General features: G+C 41.4%; 1 protein-coding gene across 7 annotated transcripts in view; it reads right to left on the bottom strand.

Moving 5' to 3' along the window:
- The window catches only part of KAT6B (lysine acetyltransferase 6B), a 215,264-nt gene that overhangs the window by 39,972 nt on the left and 151,238 nt on the right, over nt 1–24,054 (bottom strand). For 4 of the 7 annotated variants that reach the window (XM_056113313.1, XM_056113316.1, XM_056113312.1 and 1 more), the window contains 9 exons: nt 19,396–19,511; nt 19,077–19,158; nt 16,863–16,995; nt 13,095–14,029; nt 11,952–12,073; nt 9,921–10,036; nt 7,456–7,597; nt 3,597–3,758; nt 717–810 (listed from right to left, as the gene is read on the bottom strand). In XM_056113313.1, the coding sequence (XP_055969288.1) occupies nt 717–810; nt 3,597–3,758; nt 7,456–7,597; nt 9,921–10,036; nt 11,952–12,073; nt 13,095–14,029; nt 16,863–16,995; nt 19,077–19,158; nt 19,396–19,511 (1,902 nt within the window). The remainder of the gene's footprint in view (nt 1–716; nt 811–3,596; nt 3,759–7,455; nt 7,598–9,920; nt 10,037–11,951; nt 12,074–13,094; nt 14,030–16,862; nt 16,996–19,076; nt 19,159–19,395; nt 19,512–24,054) is intronic. The other 3 variants (XM_056113317.1, XM_056113318.1, XM_056113319.1) reach the window with 3 other exon arrangements.

Below are 24,054 nucleotides of genomic sequence, written 5' to 3'. Positions count from 1 at the left end.
ATATTATGAATCAGTTATACAAAATGTAGCCTTTACACTAGAGCGTTATTTCTAATCTCATTTAAACCAGGAGGAAAAAACTGCCATTATGTCTTTACATCATCCTGTGCACTATTTCATAGATTATTCCAATTTTAATTAGGGAAACTCAAGATACAAACACATGTTTTAGAAAGTCTACATATTAACACTGTAATAATTTCCACAGTAGAAAAGGGGGATTGTTACTCAAACAAGATAGTTACTCTATCAGAGAAGCTGTAAGGGCTAGAACGCCTGAAGAATTGTTTTCCTAAATCAAAGCATCCCTTTCCTGCCCTGTACAGTGTTAAGCTTATAGGAAAAAAAAAATTAGAAAGCTGAAAATCCTTTTAAATAACACTTCCTTTAGCTTTAATCGCAAATAATTGCCTCTTTTGGTGCTAATGAGCACGAGGGCTGGGAATGGAATGCAATTCTGCCTGTTCACTAGGATAATGGCTTTGTCAGCGAGCGGCTCTGCCGAGAGCCGGCTCAATTTCCTCGAGTACCATAAGTAAGCAGCAGTGAATTTTTCACTTGAGGAAGATTTTCTACCCTATGTAAATATAAATAGAACGCTCATTATCTATTGATAAATACAACAAAATAGGTTAAATAAAGTTTTATGTGGTACTGTTTTCTTTAACAGCCTTTGGCTCCCTGGGTCAGGAAAGTGAATAAAGCACTTCACTTACTGAAATCAATGAGAAAGCGGCCAAATCCTTGCCTTTGGTGCTGGGGCATGATCATTATGCAGGAGACATTATACTTCTGCTGGCAGAGCTTTTCCTGAGGGAGAGAGAAACAGATCGAGGATGTGAGACTGCTGAAGTGGGCGATTCCCGGCACCTGCCACTGTCCCTGCAGTGCGGCCCTCAAAGGTGAGCCAAGGTGTCAGGGCAGAGGCAAGTCGCAGAGTCCCCTGCTAGTCAAACTATCAGCTAACGACAAATCATCAACTCCAGACAAACCTCTCAGTTACGTTTTTATTCTTGAAAGGCAGGACTGTCAAATATGAATAAAGAACCGAGAGGAATATAAACCAAATCCACAGACCATAGCATCAAAGAAATGCTTTTCTGTACAAACAACTTTGGGGGTGGGGGGGGGAAGAATACCCGTCATGAGACCCCCAACTTAGGACTTAGCCAGCCTATAGTTCTGCAACAGCAATCTGCCTTCTGCCTATGAGCAAATGCCCCAGTAAAACTAAAATAGTCTATGTGTGGGTAGATTTGCACAAATACATTTTTCTTCTGGTGGGGGAAAAAAAAACAGTCAAAGTAAAAAAGCTAGAGAAATAGTTTGCATTTCAAACCAGGGAAACAAAACCCAAAAAGACAACAACAACATGAAACCCTAAGGCCTCCAAATAAAAGGCCAAAATATTACCAAAAGTCTGCAGTTAGGAGCAAGACTGGGAAGAAAACGGTGGGAAACAGTTATAATTAAGGATGAATTCACAATTTTCATGGGATGTGGCATCAGAGCAGCAATATTTTATTCAGAGTACACAGAAGCCGCCAAAACCGACAGAGAGAAGACCTGGAAAAGACTTTTGAGGCTGCAAATGTTCTGGCCAAATATAAACCACAAATAAGATTGACCACAAATGTACTAACCACATCAAAGAATTACTTCAGAACACCCAGATCTTTAATGAACCTATTTGAAAGATCACAGGAAATGGTTGTGGAAAAACCCCTACAGGGCAAAATTAAAGATTTCTTTGTGAAAAAAGATGTGCTTCCAACTTTGACACGTTTGTAGCTGTCTGCAGAGTCTCTAAGAAATGGGCGGGAGGAAACAATGTGTGCTTTCCCTGGCAGCTGGGCTGTCCATCACCGTATGGACACAACAGAGCAAAGGTTCAAATAATTAGTCACCTCTGTAAAGTCAGACATCTGGGCTGCCCAATCTAAAAAGAAATGCTTTTCTGGTTAGAAAGAGTCATCCTTGCTGTCATTCTGTTCCTGGTCCCAAACTATTCCTACCTTACCCCCTAACCTTAGGAGGAGGTTGTTCTTTTGTTTGTTTTTTAAATTTTATTCCTTTTAGAAACCCATCTCAACAGTGATTCTCTTTATTTTCCTCTTTTGTTTTTGGGGTCACACCTGGCGGTGCTCAGGACTTGCTCCTGGATCTGTGCTCAGGGAACTGTATGTGGTGCCGAGCATCGAACTTGGGTAACTGTATGCAAGGCAAGCGCCTGCTGAACTATCGCTCCGGCCCTCAGTGAGCCTCCTTTTGCCTCTCCTTTAACAGGTCACTACAGCTCAGCTCCAAACTCTGAATAAAGTAACTTCCTCATTACATTCTTCTAGGGTATACTTGGGAAGTCGTCATATAAGAAAAGATATTTTGAGAATTATATAGATTTTCTATGTGTGGTTTTATTTTGCATCAATTCCTTTCATCCTCTGACTCCAAAACGTGCAAATTTACTTTGTGCTTTTTCATTTTAGAGCTCTGCCAACTAGGAGGCTGAACACACTGCAGTGGCTTCCCACGGGCACCGATGCTTACATGGACTATTTATGGGCTGGTTCTTAGATGGATAAAAGCTTCAGTCTGTAAAGGACCTTCAGAGATGTTCAGAGATGGCCTCTCCTTTTTTTTTGGAGGTGCTGAGACCATATGCAGGTGAGGCATATACTCTACCCGAGTCAGAGCCTCACCCCCAAAGCCAGTCCTACGATCCTTCATAAAAATAGCACTGCTAGCAGGCATTCTATTTGTGTGATGCTAAAGAAGATTCTTTAAAAATTCACTTGTCATTGAACATTAAGAAAACATATAATAAAATAAGAGAAAGGGTTTAAACCATTTATCTATTGCCTGGAAATCTTGTCATTACCATCTTGGCACAATTAAAGGATTTCCTAGGAATCTAAGAAAAGTGACATGGTAAATGTCTCCAAATTTAGTTCTCCTTGATTGCGTATTGTTTCTCAGAAGCCTCTGAGCAGAAGAATGTGAGAGAGCTGCTCTGAACCAGTGAAAAAGACAGACTCTAGTCGGTATGGCAAGGGCTTGCCTCTGTTCCCAGCTGAAGATGCTTTAGACTTTCAAAAGGTGAGGCTGCTTTAGATCTTAAAACACTAACACAGTAAGAATTTAAAACTAGTCATTATATCAGCTTGGCTGTCCAAATGCCAATGTTCCGACTCATGGAGATACTAATGACCACAGAGGGAATGCAATGAGGAAAAAGGAGAATTATCTCTTAAATGCTACATTAGATTGAAACCTTTATGTAGACCCCACTTAGGGAGAGGGGGGAAATAAGCTCAACATTTCGAAAATCAAAGAAGTAGGTGGCCTGCCAGGCAGCAATTCTAGTATTACGCAGATGCTGACGGCCGGGACAGCACCCAGTGCGGAGGCCCTTTAAACATGTCCTCGCCACCATGTTCATTGTTTTTAAAGAGGCACTCTGAACAAGCACCTGAGCTGTTCAGACACGTGTCCCTTTTTCCAATGACAGCCACAGACCAGCCCCTGCTCCAACAACTGGGCTCTACCATGAACATTTTGAGAGAGAAAAACAAAGGTCATGCTGGCTCTTGTTTTACCTTAGAGAAGTATCCAACCAGATGACAGCCCTTTTCATCATTTTTTGTAAGGACATAAAAAAGGAATGGCTCGACATCATAATACAACGTTTTGTGATCCAGGAAGAGCTTGGCTAACAAGCAAAGGTTTTGGCAATAAATTTTGCTCATATTCCCATCAACCTAGCAAAGAGAAACAGACAACATTATTTAGCATAAAAATACTGCTCAGTATAAAAGTGATTCTTCTGCTTGATTCTTTGGAAAATATATGGGTTGCTTTCAAAATCACAAACTAAGAGTTTAAAACATTCCCTTAACAAGTATAAAGTTAACTGGAAAGCTGCTGTCAGTTGGAAAATGAGAATTCTACCTTTCCTTTAAAGTGGGCAAATTTAAAACGCTTAAGTTTCTTATTCAAGATACCTGAAGAAAGGCTAAATAACAAAGGAGTAATTTTTACTAATAATTTACCAGGAGTTGAAAATGAGAAGGCATGTTCTCTCTTTGAATCAAGTAAACCTGAATTTAGAAATGTAAAGATCAGAATACTGCTTAAGTAAGTCAAACTTAATGTTATTTTCAAAAAGAGTTCACAAAAAAAAAAAGAAATAAATGAACTGTATTATTTGGATTCCCCAGAAATGTAGATTAGCAAGAGGTTTCCATTTTGATTTTATCCTAAGCATCATTTTAAATATAATTGGAAAAGATAAAATTTCTATAATGGGAATACTTACAGAGAACTGAGATAAATTTCAACCTACAGTAAGTATCATGATTACAGTCTATTTCTTTTCAAAATAAAAGAACCAAGCTGTGAGGCTGATGGTTGCAGACAGGAGGCTAGGCACAGATGCCAACGCCTTTGATCAAATGTAGTTACTTGTTGGAAACAGAAAGCACAGCAGATTTAAGAATTTCCTTAGGACTTTTCTTAGGGGAAATGGATATTTGCTAACCAGAGCTCTTTAACAATGAACTTGACCATTCTCAAGTCTCCTGTGGACCATACAGGTTCTCATATTGCACAAATTATTTTTAGACTGCATATAACTACTTCCCTTCAATGAAACCTAGGTCCCACACTTAGCAACATAATCAACTATGGGCAATGGCAGAGGATGCAATTCTCTCTTTAATTAAGGCAAGTTTTTTTGGTCTGTTTTGTTTTGTATTTGTGAGTATGGTACTTTTGGAAATGTACTATATTACAAAAAAGAAAAAAAAAAGACATCTATATGTGTGAACCAGAAAAACAAAGAGATGACATTGCTGAAGAGAAATTCTCATCAGTTGTGAAAAGATCAATATGGCTTTCAAGAGGGATAGATAAAATGAAGACAGGAAAGCAGTAGTCTGTTATTGATTTATTTTGCAAGTTCTTTAGGAAACGGCAAAGAGAAAAGTTTCTTACATGATAAACTCTAAGTATTCATCTCATAGGGAAGGGTCCCCCAAAGAAATGGAATTCCTGGACATAATAGCCCACCTGTGATCACAGGAAGTATGGCCCGATAGGACCTACCTGGCACCAGTAACTGACCCTGAGGAGGCTGGACACTTTACAGAGGAGATAAACTTCAGCAGAGACAGAGAATGAAGCTCTTCCTTTCTGACAATCCCTGAATGACCCACACCTCTGGCAGAAAACTCCAGACCAAGACAACCTGAGAAATATCCATATAAAAGCCGGTCTTAAAGGTCCATTCAGGCCTCTGTCTGTCTCTGAAGAAGCCCATGCTCTTTCTCTGTTATTCTATGCCTCCTTCTCTTTCTCAAAAGCCCCCAAATTAACTATTTTTACTTAAAAAATATATATATACATTCATCTCAGATTCTAGAATAGGGGGGCGTGGCATTTATCCAATCCAATTTCATCAGTTAATTTTATGAATCCATTTTACAGATCTTCTGATTCTCCCTCTCTCTGTAGTCTGAGAGTATCAGCCCTGAAATAGACCATTTTTTTTTTGGTTTGCTTGTTTAGGGGCCACACCTCGCTGTGCTCAGGGCTTCCTCCTGCCTCTGTGCTCAGGGATCATTCCTAGAAGGCTCCAGGAACCATAAAGGGTGCTGGGGATTGAACCTGGGTCAGCCACCTACAAGGCAAATGCCCTATTCACTTTGCTTTTGCTCCAGCCTGAAATAAGACCATTTTCACTGACCTCACAAGACTGATTCTCTTAACTCTAGGAGGGCTCTTCCTGGACTAATGAGATCTTCAATTCCACAGGCAGATTCATGCTGAGTTATTTATCAATCAGAGTTGGCAATGTGTTTTGTTCTTTGAGAAACAATAAGGCAGTGATTGTCATCTCATTTTGGTTAGGAGGAAGGATTCATGGCATCAAGGAAGAAGCCAGTAGAGAAGCTGAACTTCGGACATTAGTAAAGCATGAATAAGAGCAGTTCTGCTGTCTCGACTGTGGCGGTTCGCTGGACAGGCCAAGACTAGCAACACGAGACCAACAAGTTTTGGAAGGACAAACAATTTGCATTTGGTTTCTCCTCTGGCACTGTAACCCTCACTGGGCACAGATACCTCCCAAAGGACATATGTTTGGCGACATTTTGGGTTGCCACAATTGGAGCTGGGCATTTAGTAGGCAGTGGCAAGGGATGCTGCTGCCCTACAACACAGACTTAGATACAGAATCAACAGACACCTGTGAATCCTGCCAGAGCAAGGACCTCTATGGCTACCCTTTGGATCAGATCATCTCCTCCATCACGCTTGCAAAAGAGCCTAACGTAAGTAGGAAGAAGGCTTAAAAAGCAGACACAATTGGAATTACCTGTGTTCTTTGATTGGTCCTCAGAAAAGGTGGTGCCCAAGGCCGAGAAGCAACCTGGTGTATGTGAGAAACTTCCCCATAAGAAACATAACAGGGAGGCACATGGACTCCAGGCAAACGTGAGACCGAGTAATCGAGTACGTAATATGGAAAATGAGACCCTAAAGTAAATCTGTAGCCTAGAAAGGACATGTCTGCTGCATAAGGCAGGCTTGTTCTGAGAACCTAGGAATGGAAGAAACAAAAGCCAACCAAGCAAACAAACCAAATCAACACACCCAACGGACGTGACAGAGAAGGACATAAGACAAGGAAGTGTTAACTTGGAATGATGAGAATCAAAAATAAGAAGTCCTGAAAAATCAAAGAAAGGCAGGAGCTCAAGGTACGACTGACTTGGAACAGACAATAGAAACATGATTAAATAATGAAACTATATATAGGCAAGGACCTTCTGCTACTCAATCAATTCTGAAAACACAAAATGTCCTCGAGAACCCATGAGAGATCGTGGCCACAAGGGGTTCCTGGGAACAGCAGAGTGCTCCAGGGGGGCCATCCACCCAGATGAGGGGTGGGGGTGTCCCAACATCTGCTGGGGTCTCACCAAAAAGATTATTCACCCTGCCAAGAAATGGATGGAAACACAGGTGGTTGTGCATTGAGGAGATATGTACAGCTGCTCAATTCCCTGGAAGGGCGAGCACCTGGCAGACACTGGCTGAATCTGCTGAACAAAGCTCATTTCTTCTGCCAAAGAAAGTAGAATTTACAAAAAGCTGAGATCATAAATCCACTGGTGAATATATCTGGTGCAGACAGGGAGTTGGAGAAAATAAAAAAGTTAATACGATGAAGTAGGAATTTATCATCAATCTAAATGGCTGTTTAATATGGTCAGATAAACATTCCAAAACAGGGAGGTATTTTAAAATGCAGTCTGAATGTCAGCGCCAAAACGGCAAATAGTTTGTACCTTCTAGAAACAAATCGGTACACAGTCAACAATTAGAAGTAATAGGTTACAGAAAGTTTCGTGTTTTTTTTTTTCATTTAATTGTTTTTAATTCATATATGCTTACCTCAAATACTGAAAGGTCTTTCTTTCGGTAAATTTCATTTGCTGGGGGATGAAACCATCCACATTTCTTTGAGTGTCTTAACAAAATATTTTTACTTTTCATATATTTAAGACAGAATTCACACAGGTAAAGCTTTGGTAATCTGTTAAAATTTAAAATCAAAGAATTTATCACATTGGTTAGACTTTTTATGAGAAATATTAAATATTGTTTTCTCGAGGTCATAAAAAGCCCTTATTAAGCAGTATTTGAAAAGAAGTTATTTAAAACAAAATAAGTAGTAAAAAGAACATATTTCAGTATAATAATATGTGCTGCTTTTATTTTGTGAACAATCATTTGTTTCCTTACATATGTCCTATAGAAAAAACGGTTTTCAGATGTGGAAATACTACTCGAAAAACCACCAGTAAGGTTTTATCCTGTTAGGTAATCATGCATACTTTTCAAATCTTGGATTTAATGCCCTATTTTGGGTAGTATTTGGGTCAGTGCTATAACTCACCATATTCTACTCAGAAATGTATTATTTCTTAAATTATCTTGGTCATTAAAAGACAGAGACATTTTGGAACTTGATTGCTTTTATTTCCATTTACGGATGAGGTCAGTTATTATCATTACTGATGTTGTACAAATTAAGGATGCGCAGCTAAAAGTTTTGATTGTACTTGTTTGTGCCAATTCCACTCTGAGTAAGATAAGACAAACTGCTCTCCTGCCCTCTGGCATTTTCTCCACCCTAAAAATGATAACACTTATACTTCTGCCCTCTCCATGCTTAATGAACACTGCTAATGTTGACAAAAATAAACAGAAGTACTTTAAGGACTTTGGGGTATACCGATAGAGAAGAACGTTCGGGGGAAAGAGACAGACACAGGCTTAGATAATGCTAACTGCAAATCTTAAACTTGTACACAAATTGTATTTAAGGTCTCAGAATACATCACGCATACAAATTAAAGCTCACAGACATTAAAAAAAAACGGTTGGAGACTTGTTCTGAACACCTGTCTCATTTTTAGTTTTAGTTTTGGGGCTTTTTGGGTCACACCTGGTGATGCACTGGGGTTACTCCTGGCTCTGCACTCAGGAATTACCCCTGGCGGTGCTCAGGGGACCATATGGGATGCTGGGAATCGAACCTGGGTTGGCCGTGTGCAAGGCAAATGCCCATATTGCTCCAGCCCCCACCTGTCTCGTTTGAGCCTGTGTTCTCTCTTACACACATACTTCTATCTCTCCCTTCACATCTTTCTAAATAAATTTTAATAAAAACTGTGATGCTTCATCCAAATAAAATTAAAAAATTTGAGAACACAGATACAGTGATAGAAGCTAGGAAAAGAAAGACTCCAGATTACCCATTTGTCACTTAACTTCTAGAACACTCTCCCCATTTTCTTTAGTAAGATGACTGGTTCATATGGTAGAGAAAAGGGTGTCTATTCTGAAAGAAAGCTAAGGCTGTCATTATCCAAATTCATAGGCTAAACCATCTCAACTAATGGGTTATGTCCTGATGTACTTGGAGGAAATCTATTTACAAGACAGCCATTTTAAAATAGATAACAACAGGAGAAATGGAAACTCTGGCATCACTAGATTTGTTTTCAACAAGTCAGTCATAAGTGGATCTAAAAGGAAGGATTTGAGGAAGAAACTTCAGGCTATTCTTTTTTTTTCCCTTTGCTATTGGATATGCCAAACACAGTAACAACAAAGTCTCCAATGGAGACGTTACTGGGCTCGCTTGAGCAAATCGATGATCAACGGGAGGCCCTTTACCTTTACCTATATTTCTGTTAAAAACATAAAAATAAAATGCCAGCAAGCAGATATAAAACAAGCCCACATAGGAAAATGAAAGGCAGCTGGGGAAAAACAGTGCCCCCAACTGTACCTGAGGCTATGAGGGCCACCCCTCCCCCTAGAACACCCCCGCCCCCACCCCCGCCCTTCACCTCCCTGCTCATGAGGTCATATCATTCACTTTGGGAAATACTAACAACCTAAGAGCAAACTCTCTAATGACTGGGGGAATTAAAGATGAGAAGGTCTTCCACAGAGAGAAGGTTCGAGCAGGGTGGGGGTGTGGCTTAGTGGTAAAGCACATGCCTGGTGCATGTTGAGTCCCTTGGTTTGATCCCAGACAGCACATACATACAACTTAGCTATGGCCCTGGTGCCCCCCACATCCCATTCCCCATCTCCCAAACCACCAGATATGACCCTGGCTGCTCTGAGCTCTGGGAGAGGCCCCTTTAACAGCAGCAACAAAGAAATAGAAGGTGCCGCCAAAAGTAAGTATCATTTAAATGACTGTTTCTTTTTTAGGGGTACTTCAAATTGACAATCCAAATTTATATTCTGAAAAACATCTGATTCCTACTTTAGAACCCCAAGTGTTCTTCCTCACATATGACACTAAAATGATACACCTGCCAGGCTTATTCCATTACCTTGCATATTCCTGTGGGTAAGGCGAGGAGTACCAGGTCTGGATTTCATACTTCCCAAATTCTATTACAGAAGGATACCGGCCACAGTCTTCCACCCCACTTTCACACTCTATTTTCTGGGAGAGAAAGGAAACATCTAAGTATCAAGGAAAAAAATACCTTTCTTACACACTGCTTCTCCGAACAGTGGGTATGAAAAAATCTATCAAGACCAGAACATTAATCTTAATTGTGAATTTTCTTTTTTGCTTTTTGGGTCACACCCGGCGATGCTCAGGGGTTAGTCCTGGCTCTGCTCTCTGGAATCACTCCTGGCGATGCTGGGGAAACCTATGTTGGGGATTGAACCCGGGTCAGCCGACCTGCTGTACTATCACTCTGGTCCCTTTCATGTTGGGAAAAAATAAAAGCCCTTGTAAAAGAACTGATTTTTCTAGAAGAGTCACAGATAAACAAACTAATACTCTGAGGAACACTATCAATAAAGCCAGGAAATTAATACAATGTGAATACGCATCAATCCCAATTGAGCTGAACAGTCTTTGCAATGGATTAAAATTGAGGAAATTATAAGATGATGCAGCTGTTATGCACTGGTAGTTTGCTGTTTTCCACAAAGTAATATTTATCCCAACCCTAAATAAATGATCGGCTGTCCCTGGTCCCCATGTGAGGGTCTGACCTGCACAGTGTGTAGCGGAGCTGACACAGGCCAGCCGAACTCGCGGGAGCAAGCTACTGCGGGGTGCTGCACTCTCGGACCCTTTCCCCTTCCCAACTCCCTGAATTTGAAGGACTGTCTCTGCTGCTTTCTCTTTCCCTTAAATAAACACTTCAACATACGACCAACTCTCCCCCACCCAATAAATAAATAAATAAAGCTACTGCCACCATGTTGGAAACAAAAGGAATTTATGCTGAACAACATCTTTCAGACAGTGGCCTGCTGTTCATCTTGTCTATCTTAGAACGGGAGAAGTGGCCCCCCAAAAGGCAACCTCAAAACACCGGGGAAAATTTTGCCATTTACTTGTCCAAAAGAAAAGCACAAAGCAGAAGCCCTTTGCCCCAAGTGACTGCTATTTAAAATAGTTACGCAGTCTACAGAGAAGCCACTCAACCCCTTTTGGAAAGCAGGGGCAGGGCAGGGAATCCACTTCGCAGTAACAGTAACACAGTCCATACACAAGATGTGGTCTACTGATACAAAAATTTGTAATGTGTCAAAAATTTCTTCCAAGAAGCACACCAGCACCTCTCAATGTCTTAGTGACAAGAAACTACGGAGAGTTAAAACTTTAAACAAATAAATTACTGGACAGTGAAAATAAAAGTGAGAACTGATCATGAAACACAATATTGTTTTCATCAATGCCAAGGAGTAAAAATTTCTGACATTTTTCATATGGTTGGGCCATCTGTGTTGGAAGAAGCAGTGCTAAATTTAAAAGCAATGATCAGATTTTCTAAATTTGGGCAAGAATAATCAGACATCTTTTTCTTCACACCTACAAGCAGTTTTTCAAAACCTGCCTCAACTACCGCTACTCGGAGCGACCTTATGAAATCAGTGAGCAAAACCCCAAAGGGACAGGAGCAGCAGTCCAGCAGGGAAGGCACTTGCTTTGCATGCAACAGACCTGGGCTCAATCCTGGACACTGCCTTGGTCCACCTGAACCCCGCCAGGAGTGTTCCCTGGGCAAAAGCAGAAGAAAGCCCTGAGCTCAGTTGGGTATGGCCCCGAAACCAAAACAAAGAAAACACACCAAAAGAACACAACCAGGGTTGGGAATGTCACTCAGCTATGGAGACCTGCCTTGGGCTGGATCCTCGCACAATAAGAAAACCGAAAGAAATGAAAGAAAGAATACAGGCAGCACCACGAAGTCCTTGCTTCTGGAAGTTTAGCTGACAAAAATTATTATCCCATTAAAGAAACCTGAGAATTCGCAATAAAAATCAAATGAACTTTATAGATGTAAAAGTCACATATCCCTTTTATAACTCTACTGTAGTCTCCTGAGCCTTACCTCCCAAGAAAGTTCCTGGGCCTGCTTAAAAACATCCAAATCTTCGTCAGTTACGGAATCCTTGTTTCCAATCACATTTAAATCTGTACTTTCTTGTTTGATGCTTATTTTGATTTCAGTATCTGTCATTTAAAACCAGCAGAAACTGTATTCACTGACTTGAAACATGAGTAACCACTGTATACTACCCAAAAGGCTCCAACTAGCATGGTGGATAAATAACGGATTGTTTGATTCTCCAGGAAGTTTTTACATCCAGGCACTGCTCATGACCCAGCAGTGCCCTTTTCTTGTTGCACCCGAATTTTCCCATGCGTTATCACTGTCGACTTTTTATAGTTCCAATAAGTGAGGGACATTAAGACCAAAACAAAGCAAAACCCCATTTTTCGACCCGAATTAGAAGTGATATGTCTAGTTACAGAGCTTCCATAATCCAGTTTTGCGGTAACAGAAAAATACCACTTGTCCAAATGGCACATTCCCCCCGCCCCACCCCTCCCCTTTTGTTTTATAAGGGTAGAATGTACTTGGCCAATTTGTAAAATAAAATTAGGAAATTAGGGTTTTTTTGGTTTGCTTTTGGTTTTTTTTTTTTTTTTTTGGTTTCCCCCTAAAGTGAATACACACACGGACTCATTCACATCCAAAAGCACACTTCACAGAATCACAGATCAGGCTTTGTTGCGAAGGAAGCGAGATGGGTGTTTTCATGAAAGAGCAATGAGCGGAGGGAGAGGAGGGACCGAGACCGCCCGTCGGAGTGGCCGGCGCACACGGCCAGCGCTGTGGCCCGAGAGTGGCGTGGGAGTGAGCATGGCAGAAGCATGACAGTGGCTACTCATGCGGGACTACAAAGCCGTAAGCAACGCTATGGAGGCATCTGGGGGTCCTAGTGTCACTACGAATGGAAATAAATAACAACAGGTGGGAGAGTATTAGTTGGAAAAACAACATTTTCGGAGGTTTAGTCAGCATTAGAAAAAGGTCAAAGTTTCACTGCTTCTGTATGAAAGTGAAGTGAGAACGAGAGAAATAGCTAAGGCCTATGTGACAAATAGGAATCGGTTGATTTCTTGGTCTGGGGGTTGGGGAGAAAGGGACAGGACGCAGGTGTGGTTGGAGCTTTGACCTTTTGCTTACCATCATCCTGATCAGGTTTAATCCTTCCGTCTGTCAAGCTCCCCTTCCCTGGTGAGGGGGTCCCCATCTGAGGGGTCACTTTATATTTTAATCTGTCTACCATCCTGTGCTTTTTAAGGAAAGTCGTTCGCTTGAAGTGAGCAATTGCTTTAAAAATACGTCCTCTAGCCAGCCCCCAGCTACAGGAGGACGAGTGAGAGAGAAACCTACTTCTAATATCTCTTTTTCCAAAGAAATGGGCCTTAGATTTTGCCGTGGCAGGTAAGTCAGGTTTACGACGCATACGTTTGGGTGGTGCGTAACTGGGGTGGCCCTTTTTCCGAGACTGTCCCTGAGTGGTATAGATATGAGAGAGTCCGTCAAAGAGTGCCTTCAGCTGGCTGTTACTAGTCAGACCGCTCAGGGAGGGCACGCTCGACTGGCTCGAGCAACTCTGGGGAGAGGTAGAGGAGGTGGAAGTAGCGGACTTTTGTGAACTGGGGCTCTGACCAGAGATGGGGGTGGGGAGTGGAAGTGAAGAAGGTGGAGGTTTGAGCTGTTGTGTGGTACCTGGAGCCAACACATGAGAAGTGCATGACTGTTTCTGAGAGACCTTTTTCCTTGGACGGTAGTGCTTTGAAAAGTCTATGATTTCACCTCGTGATCTGCGACCATCAGGTGATGGTGTAAAAAACTTAGTAAGGCCATCAATGAGCCCTTTGGTTTTCTTGTTAACTTTAAGTGTAGAGGCAGAAATGTAGGTGGAGGTGGTGGTGGTGATTTTGGTGGTGGCACCAGGCCGAGTGGGGTCTGTGACAGCCAATCTGCTGCTTGAGTCCTTCCCAGATGCAGCATGACCAGATGGAGGTGTGGTACAGACTTTAGTCTTTTGACCCCTACCAGGTGACCCCCTTCCTGTGAATGCATTCATGGATCCTTCATCACTGGTTACAGACCTAGGCAAAAATTTAGAGAATAGTATCAGCATTGAATAAAAGAATTATAAAGGTATCGAAAACAAATTTATAGCAACTTGATTTATTCACTGTGCTTAAATTCAGTTAGGAACTGAATTGTAACGCTAACAACTATTTGTGAGTGTTGTGTGTGTGTGTGTGTGTGCGCGCGTGCACAAGCCTCCACATCTATCTGTTCTTCTGTCAAAAATAGGCAGCACATGTGCATGTCATGTGCCCCCAGGGCCCATGCAGAAGGTACTAGAAACAATCTACATGGACCCAAGGGTAATATCTACCTAATGAAGTATTTGAAGAGACTAAAAGAACAGCCAACGCTTTCAATATAATTGAATAAAAATGTTGTTCCTTGTATTAATTCACAAGTAATTATGATTTCCTGAAAAGCACTTTTTTGTTGAGGTACGAAAGGAAATAAGTCATGAAGTACTATATAGGAATAGGTAAGAAAAATAAAAATAAAAAGGCTAGCTTATCTGATCTCCTAGTTAGCAGCACTTTTGATTCAATTTGAAAATTTATGTACATAGAATTGGGATGTATAAATTAGTACTTTTAAAAAAATTATTGCATGATAGCCTCTTCCTCATTAGTTTATGCTTAGAATAAGATAACCAGTAATACTTTCTAAGAAGAGGAGACAGTTATAGCATAAAACAATTATAGCATAAAATACTGCTGGAAAAAGGGACAATGAGAGCAAAAATTAAAAAAAAACTGAAGAAATGATTAAAGAAAAGCTACAGCGGGTCAGACATGACAAGGAGAGTCTGGTGAAAAGCAGCACACTGACCATGGTCATCATCAGACACTTGGCGTCAGAATCTTTAAACACTGGCTCTGACGGCTATTTCAGTCACTAGATGCTGGTTTGGCCCCTACAGCAGCGTGGGAACAGAGACTGAGGCCACTCCACTCACACAGCAGCTGTCTGCTTTTGCCAGAGGCTGGGGCCTGGAAAGCTCCCTGTTTGCAGCAAAGTTTGGTAAAACAGAAACATCAGCGTGTGAATTATGGCAGCGTGGGGGCCCAAGAATGCACTTTAAAAATGATCAATTCAGATGGAGGCTAATCATGAAGAAATGGAAGCCTGAAAAATGGTATGATATTGAATTACTAAAAAAAAAAATCTTAATTACAAAAGAGTAGGACTCATTTCAGTGGTCCTCTTGCTCAGAAAGATTTAGTGCATGCTTCGACTGTCAGCTCAGGAAAGCTGTGCACAGCTCAGCGAGGCAAGCTCTGAAACTCGCCACAGGGGCCCCAAAGACCAGGAGCTTTGCCTGACCACCACCGAGCAAGTCAGTCCAACGCTGGACATTCCAAGTGTCACAGTCAGAGTCCCCAATAAACAACCTCACCGAAATGTTTCACATCAGAGAGCAGAATGTTGGAGTATATCTGGAATCGATTGCCCAGAAAGTATAATATGCTTATAAAGCATGGAAAAAGGAAAACTCCCTAGACTGTCTTAAAAATTCCTAAGCTCAAAGGACAATTCTGGACAAACAAAAAGTTAGGACTGGTGCCAGCTGCAATTTTCAGCTGTGTCCTTTGTTTAGAAAGTTTATATCCTAATTTGATTTTTTAATTGGACCCTGAGGATACAGTCCCATTTTGAGAACAATGCTTACACAGGACCAATGCAAAAATATATAATCGCTACTTCAAATGATGCTAATATGAAAGATGTTATTCATAAATATGTTTCAGATTTGCCCCCAGAAATTAACAAAAATTCCATTTTAAAATGTCCTGAGTTAAAAGGTTTTCATAATGCTTCATAGAAAGAAGCATGCCTTTTTGAATTTCTCCTTTGGGCAATAAAGGTGTGGGAGGAGACTGTGTTTCTGAGAGCAGGTTATTATGCAGTGAGTTACTTTGGAGAGCATCAAGGGAAGCAAGTAGAATACCTGGGGTTTGTTCCTGGCATGTGCAGAGTACTTCCAAGCCCAGTGACCCCTACTAATTAAGTCTGGTCAAGGATAGCAGTCTTCCTGACAGAACACTACAAGTATGCCACTTTTCTAATTTTCACTGTAGAAACTTTGCTTAATGTTACAGTTGAATCTATGTATATGTCTTAAATAATACATTTTTGTCACTTCTTAGCTTTTTTCTACTTCTCAAAAAAAACTCCCACTAAACATTCTACTGAGCTTGGCAATCATTTGGCAGCAAGGTAGAGGAAATGGGGTTATCATAGTAGATCTAAAGGCTACTGGAAAATGTTCTGTTTCTGTGCATAGTTGCAATGTGTGCAAAAACCAAGCGGCCCTGTCTAGCTTTGGGGGAAACTCGGGGAAAGTCACTTGCAGGTTCCTTCAGAAGCTCTATGTCATTAAAAGGGATCTTAAGGAGTTGTAATACTAAACCAGCACCAGAAAAGAGAAGCCCTTTTTCCATACTGTTATCATCAGTGACGAAAAGGATTCGCTGTGGACAGGGACAAACCCCTCATTTATAAGATTCCATTAAAATAGCCATAGAATTAAGTTCTTAGAAACCTTAGCCAGTAATAAAGCAGGCTGAGTTATGCTTCCAATTCTTATAGAGGCTTCCATCCTGCTGCTTAGAAAATGTCACTTAGAATTACTGATACTGCCAATAGAAGACACCAAAATGCCAACTGCAATAAAAAAAAAAATTTATCCTCCCAAAAATTGTCCACAGCTTAATGCAAAACAACCTCATCCCCGAGGTTCACAAAAATTATGCTAAAAAAGTGTAATGGACGCTAAGGGAATTACCAGCAACCTATAGATTTTAAAGCACAACGATAAAGATTTCTTTTGATAAGATCTCAACCTACAACAATCGTTGCTTTAATTTATTTTTCGGTCGTCCAATGGGTTTTGCATATCGTCGTTTTATTTGTGCAGCTTTCTCATGAAGTAGTTTTCTTCCCTTTTTCTTTGGTCTGCAGACTTGGCAAATCCACATCCCTGAATTAATATATATATGAGAAAAATATTTTAATGTTGCATTCTAGGCGCGAGCTGAAATAAAAATGGCAGTGCCAGTGGGCGGCCCACGAATACGTGGATGCAGAGCACGCCCCAAAGGGGAGCCTGCCTTCTGCCAGCCTTCTCGGGAAGCCACCACAGGTGACACTTTCCCCCGTGGAGGCCGCAGGAGCAGAGGGCTGTCCCTATCAGAACCCAGGCTCTCCACCTCCCAACGTGTCACCAAGCCCCCCTCCAACACATAATCACGTGTGCAAACCCCAGTCTGTCAGATATTCGGTTGTCTTTGAATTTGGAGAAGACATTTGCAAGTCATTCCGTTGGGACTTCTAAGGGGTGAAGGGACTCAGTTTCAACATATCATTCTGGATATGTTCAACATTAAAAAAAAAAGTGATCAACAACAAAATCTAATTTTTTTTAAGTTAAAAAACTGTCAACACTACAGAGGTCAGGTAATTAAAACTCGAAATCTGGCATAGGGATATGTGTCGATGGGCAAGATGATCACAACAATCAAAACCTATTAAAAAAGTATATCAAGAGGACCAAATTACAAATTGGGGGTGGAGGGCGGGGGGGGGGGGGGCGAATGAAGTGATTCAGTAAATGGCGATAAAACAAATCATTACCTATTTGGGAAGGAATTACTTCCTCAATCTTAGAAAAACCATAGGCAAAGGAATGTTATGACAAAATTACATGCTATACGGACCAGGGGGAAACATGGGTATTTATATATTATCTAAGCGTGGCTGACATTTAAAAGACTAAATCCATAAGAAAAAAGACTCCTGGATTTGACTATATGAAAACATAAAGACCTTTGCAAATCAGTAAGAAAAAGATGAAAGCCCCAATAGAAAAATGTTTAATGGGTTAAAAACAAAACAAAACAAAACTCAGCCACTTGACAAAGATATGGAGTCAGTAATTAAACATAAAAATAATCAATCTCACTAGCCTTGCTCATAGTTTTTTTCCTATTTATCAAATTGTTTAAAATCTAAAGTCACACTACATTTTACCAAATAGGTGATACTATTGAGAGTAATTTATATCCACTGGTGATGGTGAGCTTTGGTGAGTACTTGTAAGTCAGGGATGCAGGGATTCTTGCTCTGGGGGTCTGTCGGCAAAGGGATACAGCCTTTCATGAACACAGGTCTTAGATCCAGCAATTCTTCCTCTAGGACTATACCTTGAGGAAATGATTGTGGATGGAAAATTTTGGAAACATTTGTAATGCCTACCAGAGGGTTAGATAAACGATGTTTTGCTTATGCATTGGGCTGCAAAATCAACTAATGACAGGAACCACCCAGGTACAAGCTATGCAGGTGAAGCAAGCTGTAATGTAAGGCAACAGGAGTGGGAGAGCGGCAACTTGAAGCATGCACATTCCTCCTAGAGGACTTGATCCAACACTGAAAACTACCAACAAAGTGTGCCTGGGGGCCTGGTTATACACCAGGGGACCACACTCCACTATACACAATCGTTGTCTTAGCAAAATACTTAATGGTGTGGAATACTTAATGACGTGGCATCTATTAAGAGGTAGACTTATGTTATCTTTTATTTTATATGGTGTATTTTATAAAATGATGACACAAAGACTGAGGTAGGCTAGCTGATATGAGGGAGAAGGAAAGGAACATTCCACATGGATATATCCATGCGCCAACAGTACAGATGCTCAAAAGAGCAACTACAGGGCCAGTGAATGGGGGTAGATTCTGCCATGAATGTCAGACACATTATCATCCCCGTCAAGAAAAACAGGTTAATTTCTGACTCCTGAACAGTGTGCCAAGTCAGGTGAGTGTTCTAAACTTATAGCACATGAACCCAGGTCTTTTTTCAGTTCCCTGTGTCTGATTTAGCGCCCTTACTATATACTTTAACCCTCAAAATAAATGCTTTTACACTCCTATATGAAAGCTGGGAGGGAGGAATGAAAAAATAAAAATGCTGAAAGAACCCCTGAGCCGTTAGACAGCAGACAAGGTTAATGAGTCTGTAATAAAACACATTTTAAATATGCTTTTAAAGTTCACCTTTTGGCATTCTGGAAAGTGGGGGGTCACAGCACTCCATGTGGAATCCTCTATCACAGGAGTCACAAAAAAGCATATTATCCTGTAACGTAACACAGCAGACATGGATTGAGACTGCAACTCAACTGCAAAGGCCACAACTTCTTAGTTACCTAATTACCAACAATACGATAGGAAGGAGCACTGTGACCCCTGCGACAACATGTGCATTTAAAACTTTTTCAAGAAAACAGCAACACTCTACAAAGGAAAAAACCCCAAAACCTTAGCACCCCAAACTCTCAGTTTACCTGGCAGTGGGCTACAGAGTGGTACTTACTGCATTTTTGCCTTGGATTCTACAGGCACTGCATGTCTTGCATTCGATGCACTGCCACCTTAAGGCCTTCACATTTGTTGTTAATTCAGGACAAAATTTCAGACAGGATGGGTGTCCTATAAGAATAAAGAGCAAATTGCTTTATGGGACTGGTGCCTTTGATTTTTAAATTCCCATTCCCTAATATTTCATCGACTCTGTGACGGTGCCACCGCCCCATCCCCATCCCCCAGGGAAAAAATCCCCTAAGAACTTGAAAACAGATCAGAGAATCTAAATCGCACTTTTCTGCCCTCTGACCCCATACAGAACAATATAGCTCTACAAAGCGTTTCCAGAAATTCGGGAAATTTCTATTCATTCCCATCACAAGTCTGAGAATTTTCAAAGGAAATGTATGCTCAGGTGATAGTCTAATTTCGGGGCCAATGTTGAATAGCAGGTCCTCATCATTTTCATCAACCAAAATTTGCTCAGTTTTTTCGGTTTGCTGGACTTTGGGGTGGTGGGGGGGTGGACTGTAGGAGAGTCCAAAGTTCACACAACTCCCACTCTCCACATGTGCTGAGATCACTAGATTCCAAGCAACAGTGAGCTACAGAACTGGAGAGATGGTACAATGGGTCAGGTGCTTGCTGTGCATGCGGAAACTCGGGAAACCACAAAGTTCACTTCAAAACTCTACCAGAAACAGTATGGACGTTTCTCAAAAAAGTTAGAAATTGAGCTCCCATTTGACCCAGCAATACCACTCCTGGGAATATATCCCAGAGAGGCAAAATGTATAGCCCAAGTGACATCTGCACTTGTTTGTTCATTGCAGCACTCTTTACAATAGCCAGAATCTGGAAAAAACCTGAGTGTCCAAGAACAGATGACTGGTTAAAGAAACTTTGGTATATCTACACAATGGAGTACTATGTAGCTGTTAGAAAAGATGAAGTCATGAAATTTACATACAAGTGGTACAATATGGAAAGTATCATGCTAAGCGAAATGAGTCAGAAAGAGAGGGATAGACATAGAAAGATTGCATTCATCTGGGGGATATAAAGTAACAAAATGTGAGATTAATACCCAAGAATAGCTGAGGTCAGCACCAGGAGGATTACTCCATAGCTTAGAGGCCAGCCGGGTATTCTAGGGGAAAGGGCAGTTCAGATAGAGAAGGGAGCACCAAATAAAGGATGTTTGGAGGATCCTCCCAGGAGGGGAGATGCATGTCGAAAGTAGACTATGGACTGAACATGTTTGCCACTCAACGCCTCTTTTGCTGACCACACACCCAAAAGGAGAGAGAGAACAAAAGGGAATGCCCTGCCACAGTGGCAGGGTGGGATGGGAGGGATGGGGGTGGGAGGGATATTATCCATGGTGGTGGAAAATGAGCACTGGTGGAGGGATGGGTATTTGATCATTGTATAACCGAAACCCAAGCACAAAAATTTGTAAATCTACAACTGCACCTCATGGTGTTTCACTAATACAAAAAATAAATTAAAAAAAAAAAAACTCTACCAGAAGTCATCTCTGAGCCAAGAGCAGGGAGTCAGCCCTGAGTGCAGACATGTGGCCTTCACCCTGCCCTCACTTCTGGGGGGGGGGGGGGGGGGGGAGAAGAAACCCTAGTTTTTTTTCCCCCTTAACGGCGCTACTTGACCTAACACAACTATAAATGCCAAAAGTCAATAAATAAAGGTCCACAAGTACGCAAAGAACATCCAGTGTTTTTTTTGGATAGATACAAGAAGACACTGTTGCTTATTGCCATCTTGTCCCATGGTTCTGAGTTTGAAATCTGCAAACAGGAGCTGAAACAGGATGTTGGAGAGTTAAAAAGCTGAAAGACGGAGGTCAAATGATCCATGTCAAGAAACATCCCTTCGGCAGTATCCTGTTTTCCAGAGCACTCCCCACCCCACCGCCCTACCCTCAGAGAGGAGTGTGAGTACCCCAGGGCAAGGCCAGTCCCTGGGGCCCTCCAGAAAGCCTGGGAAGGGTGAGCTGCCCCCTGGCAGGCAGCGCTGTTTCAAAATCGAATGGGCTCTTAGCACATAAACCTGAGATCGCCAAACTTGATTTTATTTTTTTCTAAATCGGATCTTAAAATAGTAAGAACATTAGCAAATCCCATGTGAAGGAACTTATAGCCAAGCTGCACGCGAAACCTGAGGGGCAATAAAAAGCAGATTCTGCAATTTCCAAACTGTTTTATAATTTCCTGACTTTGGCAGGCTCATTGTTTAAATATGTATTTTGGGTGGCTGCCAAAAGGGTCCTCTCCTCCTTAAAGCTTAACAGGTGCTTCATAAAATTCCGCCCACCAGGAGATTTGGCTTTTCGAAGTAAAAACGTTCAAAATCAATCATCAATACCGTTAATAAAAGCACCCGATTCCTGAGTTAGGGTGTGGGGGGGTGGCGAGAAATCTAAACATCTGTGTTTAAGATGTTGAGAAAATAAAACGTTGTGCTAGGATTCCGACCTCAGGGGAGAGCAGCCGAGCAGATGCGTTTAACCTGTGACATGATTCTTTCACAAGGGCTTCTCTCGTTCCAGTGAGAACAGGTAAAAATGGTATCAATCACCTCTTTCTGCTCAGAAACAGCAACAAAGACAGCTCCAGAGTGGGCTACGGGAAGGGCGGGGGAGGGGTGGGCATGCTGGCTGACTTTGATCTGGGGTTTTGCCCCCTTATATACTGAGGGAGGTAAAAACTCAAGTTGGGTTCTTTTTTTTGGAAAAACAGCAATTTAAATTCCACCCTTAAAATGGGTCCCATCAGTTTAAAAGTACACCATCTCCTTCTCTTCTCCCCTCGCTCTTTTTATTACTTCCTGTAAGTCATATATCACTAGCACATATGACCTCAATTTCATGCGAGAAATTTTTCTCTACATCAGAATCTGCTTTTGCACTCGTTCGCCTAATAGTCAATAACTCGGTAATTCACATATGATAGCTTAATATTTATTTGCGGATAGCCTATGAAAAATACTTCTTCATAATTATTTTTTTTTAATTAATGGGTGTGAGCCACTTTCAAGGAATGTTTTGCCTCTTGTGGCTTTTCCTAACTTTAAGTAATATTATATCTCAACAACTACCATTTAGGCTACCCTGTCCAACTCTGTCTCCTGCCGCACTTTCCTGTATGCACCAATCTTACCTTTATTTAGCTCAAGAGAATTGGCCATAGATCCCTTCCAACTCTAAATTTCTATGATTCTGTAAGGGGTGCTGAGGGATGAAGAAATATTTCCATTTTATTTTTCTCATGGCCAACTTTAAAATAACTCAAAAGACTGTAACTGAGTCTTGACACACTTCTATACAATCTACCTCAACCAGATAAAGGAAACAATTCGATTGCTAATCCACTCCAAACCTCCCAGAGAGCCGTGACAGAACTCAACAGTCCCCTTTCATAACAGTGCTCTCTGCTGACACGGTCCTAGGGCGGTGTGTCCTTCTGGAGTTTGCTTTAGTGGTTTATAATTTATCCGATTTGAGAGCATAACGTGCAGTTGTTCACTCATTCATTCTCATTACAAAAACATATCAAGTGCTCATACTTTGTGGTGGTTTTATCTGGCAAAACTAGAGGGTTACTATCTAAAGTTAAGTAAGTACTGATGAGACCACAAACTAGATGAAATAATTTTTGGATAAGTGCTGTGTAGGGGGTGGGGGTGAGGGGCGGGAGAAGAGTGGGGTAGAGAGAGAGGAGGAAGATACGGGTTCTATAATAAACAGAATTAATTACAGCTGCACTCCAGTCTAAAGCCCTATTACCAGTAACCTATAAAAATATTAGAGGCATTGCATAAGGAACAAATGGGGAAATTATCATGGAGTATTGAGTAGGACCAGTCTAATCACAAGTACATAAAGTGCAGAATGCTATCTAGCAGACTAAGTGAGCTGAAACAAAAAAGGGGAGGGAAGAGAGGGTTGAAGCAGAGAAAGCAATTCCCACCCCCGGCCCTATTTATTCAGTTCTAAAATGCAGGAAGGGGGGGGGGGGCACAAACCAATGCATGTGACTACTCTCTAGAAGTAAGGAATGACAGTTCACCTTGAGAGATACCTAGAATATAGGACCTTCCATCTATGAGGACAAGGAAAAGGACTGTCAGCAACACAGACAGGAAGGAAGTGGACACTCTATTCTGGAGTCTTCAAAAAGGAACTTTACTCTAATAGCTTGATCTTATCATGATGAAACCCAAGTCAGGCTTCTTACCTCTGGAATGGTAAGGCAACAAATCTTACAGTTTTCAGTCTAAATAAGTGGCAATTTACAACAATACTGAAAAACTAATTAAGACTTAAAAACTGGGCTCTACGGACTGGGCACCTGACCAGTCACATGGGACAGTGGACACAGACTACTAATGCTGAAAGTGTCATGGTAGCAGGCCAGAGAGACATGAACTGTGTGATGGGGGGTGATACAGAGAGAGGAGAGGAAGTCCTTTTGAAAGAGAAGACCCAAAGGATAAACAGGATAGATGGAACCAGAGGAGGGACAAGCACAAAGGGAGAGAAGGACGTGGTATACTGGAGGGCAGGAAGGAGGTTCAGTATTGACTCATATGCAGACCAAGACAGGCCATTAATACAGGACAGATTCATAGGAGCCCAATCTGGAAGTTT

Source organism: Sorex fumeus, unplaced genomic scaffold (genome assembly GCF_029834395.1).
Source record: "Sorex fumeus unplaced genomic scaffold, SorFum_2.1 ptg000020l, whole genome shotgun sequence".
Taxonomy (NCBI): domain Eukaryota; kingdom Metazoa; phylum Chordata; class Mammalia; order Eulipotyphla; family Soricidae; genus Sorex; species Sorex fumeus.
This window is presented reverse-complemented; position numbering and strand designations above follow the sequence as displayed.